This window comes from Populus euphratica, unplaced genomic scaffold (assembly GCF_000495115.2).
Source record: "Populus euphratica unplaced genomic scaffold, PopEup_1.0 scaffold662.1, whole genome shotgun sequence".
In the NCBI taxonomy this organism is placed as follows: domain Eukaryota; kingdom Viridiplantae; phylum Streptophyta; class Magnoliopsida; order Malpighiales; family Salicaceae; genus Populus; species Populus euphratica.
The window spans coordinates 21,013-28,260 of NW_011500534.1; the positions used below are offsets into that span (position 1 = coordinate 21,013).

Consider the following 7,248-nt stretch of genomic DNA (forward strand, 5'->3'; position numbering starts at 1 on the left):
CGGACGTGTACTTGGACACCACTTTCCGCACATAATTAAGAGGGGCTCACTGTCGCCTGATAATCCAGGATCCAGGGAAATAAATTTCAAAGAACAAATAAACGAGGAGGAGGCATAATTAAGAGGGGCTCACTGTCGCCTGATAATTCCATATCCAGGGAAATAAATTTCAAAGAACAAATAAACGAGGAGGAGAGCAAACGACACAATATTTTTCCCACTAAAGCTGGCTGTATGGCCCATGCATATCTGGCTTTTATTACCCATATCATCATATTGGCTAACAATACCAATGATAAATTCAACAGTCAGGTGCTACAACACATACTGGAAAAAAGAAAAGAAAAAAAAAACGTTGCGAGGGAGAGAGATGCATCCGCCCGGGCATTTAGTTCTCACCAGCTATACACCTTAAGACTAGCTAATACCATTTGAATCAAAATAGAAGACTATACTTCTTTTGAACTGACGAATGCTTGCTCATTGGTTTTGCCTTTTTATGATTATCCTTCACTGGTGGCACTTGCAGGGGAAGAAAAAATCCTTTAATTTTTCCAAATCTCCAACCCATCTTGATTTCTTCATACAAAAGGATAGAAGATTGAATATTTTATGCGCCTATCCATCCCTTTCCTCCGGGGCAGCCTTCTCATTTATGATCAAATGAGTTTGAAAAGAAAAAAAGAAACATAAAATTTTGAAGCATATCGATACAACAAGATCCAATGGGTGGTCCAATACCTTGCAGAGATATCCACCTCCACACCAGCCCCCTCGATGTCATTCCTCTTAAATTGTAGGACTTCTGGATTGAATGCCATTTGCAAACAACACGGCACAAGGCCTGAAGTTTTACTCAAACTTTCTCTTGCAAGGATCACCATGAGTTTCTTGCAGGCTATGTAAAAGGTACCTGCAAGATTTAATTTCCAGCAAAAGATGCCCATAACCACCATCAGAACAGCTGATGAAACTTCTTGTAGCACAAATGCCCTACAAGATGGAAACAAATTGTGGCGCATCATCTCTTGGCCCTTCAAGAGACCGGTACATATACAACGTATCAACATACTCATCCATGTCCACATTATCTTCATGCTTAATCACTTCCACCACCAGCCGAGGCAACACTTGAGCAATCTGTTGACAGCCTTGGCGAGACAACTTGCAAGCAGACATCCAGAGGAATCTCATATTGTAATAGTGGTGCAGACCAGAAAGTAGAGCTGCATCCCCAAATGGACTGTCTCTAATCTCAAGCTTCTGCAATCTGGGACAACCCTCAAGCACATATTTCAGCCCCGTGTCACTATCTCCAGCAAAAGCAACCGATAGAGTCCTTACAATTTTCCCATATTTTCCAATATAAGCAAAAGCTCTATCAGTCAATAAACCAGATACCGCGAGTCGAGTGAGCTTCTTGCAATTCTTGACAATGGCTCCAAATCCTTCATCCATAGGTTCTCCAGTGACATGATCAGGCTGGTGACGCCCCATTATGCAGAGACGGAAGACCACAAGGTCTGGGCAGTTCTTTGACATGGCTACAACAGCAGCATTTGTCATCCGATGGCAAAAATACAAAATAGATTGAAGCTTCCTGCAACCCTCTGAAATTGCTTGGAGGCCCACTTCAGAAACAGGGCCCTCAATGTCCTCCCTAGGGTCAACAGGGAAGACCCGAAGCTCTCGTAACTCCTTGCATGTTGCAGCCACAGCCTGTAGTCCTTCATCGCCTATTGAATCAAGAACCTGGACAATGAAAACCAAAAACAGACTCAAAACACACATTTCATAGCAGTGTCTATTTAAAAAGCAGGTTGATAAAACACATACCCAGAAAATCTGAAGCTTGTGGCAATTGCTTATGATTGGTTTGAGCTGTTCTGCACTAACATCTGCATAACTAAAGTTCAGTGAAGTGAGATTGGCACATACAGGGTTTATTGCAGGCAAGTAATCTGGAATGATTTCCCTGAATCCAGATAGGCAGACTAAGGATTTGCAAGCAGCAAATGCAGAAGCATAATCCGGTCCCTGTTCAACCTGAGCTACATCCTCTGATGGGCTAAAAGAGCCTGTCCCAAGATGTGTGAGGTGTGGAGCTCGAACCATTAGACGGTAAAGTTGTCCAATCGAAACATATCGGTTCAGCCTAAGTTTCTTAAGTGATGGGGACCTAGCCACCAGCCTCTCTAGTGCATCAAAATCAATGGGACAATCTACACAATCAAAAATCAGGGATTCGAGGCATGTTTCGGAATCTGGAAAACATGAAATCCAATCCACTTCATCATCTGATACCTCTGATTCAATCAGATCAAGCACTTTGAGTTGCCTGTACACAAAAATAGAGCAGTGCACAGCATCTTATAAGTTCAACAGTCAATTTTTCTCATCAGAAATTCCAAGAATTCCAGTCCATTCTTTAATATCCTCACTGCTCAGAAAGGCATCATTTAGACTCATCCAACAAATCAAACAGATACATAAATAATTAAAAAAAAAAGGCACAAAGATATCACGGCCAGCAAACGTTCTATAAGCTCGTTGATCAAAAGCTTTATCCATTGAAAAATCTAATCACTAAATTAATTCTTCAATATTTCAGCATTGCTTAAACAAACCACAAAAGGACTGACAAATCCCAAACCCAGCAAAACACCAAAACTTCAATCAGCTTCTAGCTCCACAAAGATCTAAAAATCCCCTTCCATAAACACAAATCAAAACAAAGTCTCAAACTTTAAAAACCAACTCCAAATCAAACAAACCAAATATCAACAAAAATGACCTGACGCTGCAATCAGATCTAAAAGAAGACTTTTAATAAATAAAAAACACCATACCTGCACCTGCTAACGACAATAGCAAGTCCGCTAGTACCAAACCCATCACAACAAACAAGCACAAGCTCTTTGAATCCCGAAAACGACTCCGCAAGCAAAGCCAGATCATCACCCGTCCCTGCCATCCTCTTCAAATGAACCTTCTCTAACCAAGGGTAAGTCATTGCCATAGCAGAGACCCAAGGCGCGAAGTGGGCTCCCCAATTAGGCGGCATCAGGTTAAAATCAGCAAACCTTGGCTTCCCTTTCACAGTCACCGACCTGATTCGGGTAAACCGCGACATGGCTCGCTTTGGAGACACCGCGTAGCAGTTACCGATGAACAAGTCGGATCGGGTCAGAGCCTCGACCCGGTACCATGACCTACAAACCAATGACGCAGCGTTTCGGTCCTTACGTGAGGTTAAGAGCCAGAGAGCGTTTTCTAAGACGTTTTCAAGGACTTGGTCCGGGTACGGAGCTAAGTATTCGGGGACTGAAGAAGAACCCGACCCGGGCCCGGGGGTGCAGGTCCGGGTTGGGCTAGAATCATGGGTGATTGAGTTGGAGGGAGGAGATCTGTCGTCGTCTTCCGACATTTCAGTTCGATCGTCTCTCATGTAATTAGAGTCAGTATCTGATGATCTAGGCTTTTTGTTGGTGATCATATAAATTTGAAGGGAGAAAAAAAACAGGAATCTTGAAAATATATATATACATCTATATATAAGGTTTTCGATCGGGGAAAGTTTTGAATGACTTTTTCGTCAGTTGGGTCTGGGATTATGGGCTTCCATTGAGAGAAAGAGAAGTTGATGGGGACTGAAGAGAGGCGAGGAAGGAAAGGATTGCTCAGTTTATTTTAGTATATTGGTGAGAAGAAGAGTAGGAGGCTGTGATGTCTGATAGCCTGAGTAAAGCATCGGGATTCTCCATGCTGCCTCTTCTTTCTCTCTTTCATCTGCAATATCCAATGGCTCTCCACACTTGTCCTCCATTATTGGGGTTTTTCTTCTCTTTCCCCCTTTTTTTTTTTTTTTTGTTTTGTCTTTTAATCACTCATCCTTCTCTACTCACTCGCTCATTTATTTTTATTTTGGTTGAAATGGACTTTAGTACGAAGTTTTTCTTGGTTTTGCGGAATGGCCCCTCCATCCTTTTGTGATGTCTGTGGGAGATAACCCTGGCTCAAGTCTACATATTATTATTGACTCTCAGAGAGGTATCCTTTACGCGTGGTTATTGTCTAGTCTATTCAAATTTTGCTGTCAACCTCTAAAATCTATTTTGGAGATTTTGGAGAAGAGAAAGAATAGAATATATATATATATATATATATATATATATGTTTGTATGCGTGAAGAAATAAAAGACTTTCTTTGTAGTCCTGTATTATTTGATTCATGATGAGAAAAATACAGAGATCATTGGACGTGTAATGTTTGAATGTTGACCTCCATTATCGAGTGAGTGAGTGAGTGAATATTCATGAAAACGAAGAAAGCATTGACTAATGATAGGGAAAGGTTGAGGGAAATATTATGAGGGATTTTCAAAGGACAAAGGGGGAGGGCTGTGTGGTCAACGGGTGGGGGTATAAAATCAAGACAATATAACACTTTCTTTTGAAATGAACAAGAATAGGAGGAGCTTTCTGTAAAGATCCATTCTATTTCTAAACCAAGAGCTTTAGGCCTACGCTTCTCTGGAGGAAAGTAGAGTGCACTGCCCAATCAAAATTGTTAGTCACTGAAGCTTCAGCTCCGAACCAAGGCAGCCTGACACCATCTACATGGCACTTTCAGATTTATGTCTTCCCCACGCGCCACTACTCACGCCAGACCACGCCCTGCTGTTTTGTATTTGACTGCTTGTTTGCCAACAGCAGAAGCAGCAGCAGCCGCCGCCGCCTCCCTCATCCTTCCCCACTTGTTGTGCGGTCAAGCAAAATAAAAGAAAAAAATAGAAAACGAATAACACAAGAAGAGAGAGATGAGATTATATTTTATTTTAAAAGTAGTGGGAAAAACATTGTATCATGCCATGGACAATACTGTAGCTTCATACAAATATTATTTTAATAATTTTTACTTAAAAAACATTATTAAGGTATAGTTTTTTTTATTTTGTATTGAATTTAGCTTGAAAACCAGACTTATATTTCTTCCAATAAATGTTGGGTCTGAATTAATAGTTATCTCCGATATTAATGGGTTTATCTTTCAGCAAACCCAGATATTTTTAATATTATTTTTTTATTTTTTTATAATTTTTATCTTTTATTTAATTAAAATAAAATAAATTAATAAAACTTTTTATATATTATATAAAAAGTGCATGATTGGTAATTTTTTTTTTATTTGAGATTAAATTATACTGAATTTGTTTTTTTTAATATTAGGTCCTGTTGTCACCAGACTTAGATAGCGTATCAAACCCCTCCAACTGTTTAATGGTTCAAAGATCAATGACATTGGAAAAAAATGGAGGAACAAAAGAGGAGAGAACTATTAGCGAAAAAGCAATTAGTCAACTGCAAGAATTGAAAGCGAAATTTATAGTGATTTCTTAGTGCTCAGTTCATTGGGCTAAGGTGTGCGGTAAAAGGGGAAAAAGTATAATGATACTCCACACTATTGATAAGTGAAATTTAGGAAAAACACACACACTCTAGGCAAGGGATTCAAAGTTGGATGAGTTCAGGTTATTTATTTGTTTTTTAATATAAATTAATATTTTTTTATGTTTTTATATTATTTGGATGTAATGATATAAAAATTAATTTTAAAATATAAAAAATATATTATCTTAATATATTTTAAAATTAAAATATAAAAAATATATTATCTCAATATATTTTAAAAAATAATTATTATGTAATAATATAATAATTAGCATATTAGTCACTACTCCGTAGCAGTCAATAATATTTTATTTTTTTTGCGATGTGATTTTTTTTATATTATATAAAAGTAAGGTAATGATAATTTTTTTATTATAAATTGGGTTTAATTTTCTTATTAAACCATGTTTGTTTTTGCATTTCAAAAATACTTTAAAAAATAATTTTTTTATTTTTTTACTTCAAATTAATATTATTTTATTTTTTATATTATTTTGATATAATGACAAACCCAAGGAGCTAAACCCGCATAACAAAGTAGTGTCCAGTACACCAATAACTAATTTCTTTTTCTTTTTTCATACTATGAAGAGAAAAAAATTGATATGACTTTTCTATATTATACAAAAATTAGATGATGATAATTTTTTTTTTCATTTTAGATTGGGTTAAATTTGTTTATTAAACATGTTTGTTCTTGTGTTTCAAAAATACTTATAAAAAAAATTTAAAAAATATATATTTTTCTCTTTACTTTAGATTAATATTTTTTGTTATCAGATCTAGTGTCATAACCATACCCAATACCATTTGGGTCCAGCGTCGCGAATAGGATATTGAGTCTAGCTCCTCAGCCAAGCCCATAAGTCTTGCTGCCCAACAAAACCCAATAGTGTTAAGTCCAATAGCATTGGGTCTTACTTCCAGCAAGGCCCAAAAGTATTGGGTTGTGTTGCCTAGCAAGACCCACTAGCGTTGGGTCTGGCTACTAGTCAGACCCTGCAACTTTTGGACTTCTTAATTATCAGAACCAATAGCATTGGATTTGGCTTGATAATTAGACCTAATGTTATTAGATCTGACTTTTTCACTAGACTCAAGGCTCTTGGGTATTGTGGCTAAACTTAAGGATATTGGGTTTGGCTTGGCCGTTAATTCCAATGTTATTCGGTCCATTTTTATAACAAAACTCAAAGTTATTTTAAGTTTGGCATTGCTATTAAACTCAAGGCACTTATTATATTTTATATACTCTTTATATTTTTTTTACATTTTAAAAAAATTATTATTGATCCGTTATGGAGCACGAGCTAATATTCTAGTTAAAATCATCCACTGAGATTAACATCATTTGTCGCTCCTGCAATTGGGTTTAATCTTTAGAAATTCCCCCCACTCTCTCTTTTTATATGAGTTTTACTCTATTTACTAGTTTAAGTCTTGACTCTTACTTTGTTCTTGCCTATTTTTGACAAATAAACAAGTCTTTCCTTTTCCCTTTTTTTTTAATTTTATTTTGTTCGTATATTAATGTTTTAAATACTATCATTTATTATTCAACATGAAAATATACACAGAGTGTTTATATTTGAGGTAGCGTTTGCATTTTCTCTAAACACAATTTATCAAGTGTTTGGTTTTGGGTTTTGGGTTTCAAAAGTGTATAAACATGATAGGGCACATGACACAACTAAAAGATTCATATCTTCTTCCAAGTGCAGAAGTGTCGAAGCAATAAATAACCTGGCAAGACCAGGGTCGAACCACAAGGAGGTTAATTGTATAAATTATAAATAA

The 7,248-nt window shown here is 36.8% G+C and overlaps 1 protein-coding gene across 1 annotated transcript; it reads right to left on the minus strand.

Annotated features, from left to right (window-relative positions):
- Positions 1 to 211: 211 nt before the first annotated feature.
- LOC105115238 (transport inhibitor response 1-like protein) lies at positions 212 to 3,895 on the minus strand. The gene is made up of 3 exons (XM_011012085.1): positions 2,850 to 3,895; positions 1,837 to 2,338; positions 212 to 1,752 (listed from the first exon to the last, which is right to left on the minus strand). The coding sequence occupies exons 1-3, from the start codon at positions 3,494 to 3,496 to the stop codon at positions 994 to 996; spliced, it is 1,908 nt and encodes a 635-aa protein (XP_011010387.1). The 5' UTR covers positions 3,497 to 3,895; the 3' UTR covers positions 212 to 993.
- Between the last annotated feature and the right edge of the window lie 3,353 nt (positions 3,896 to 7,248).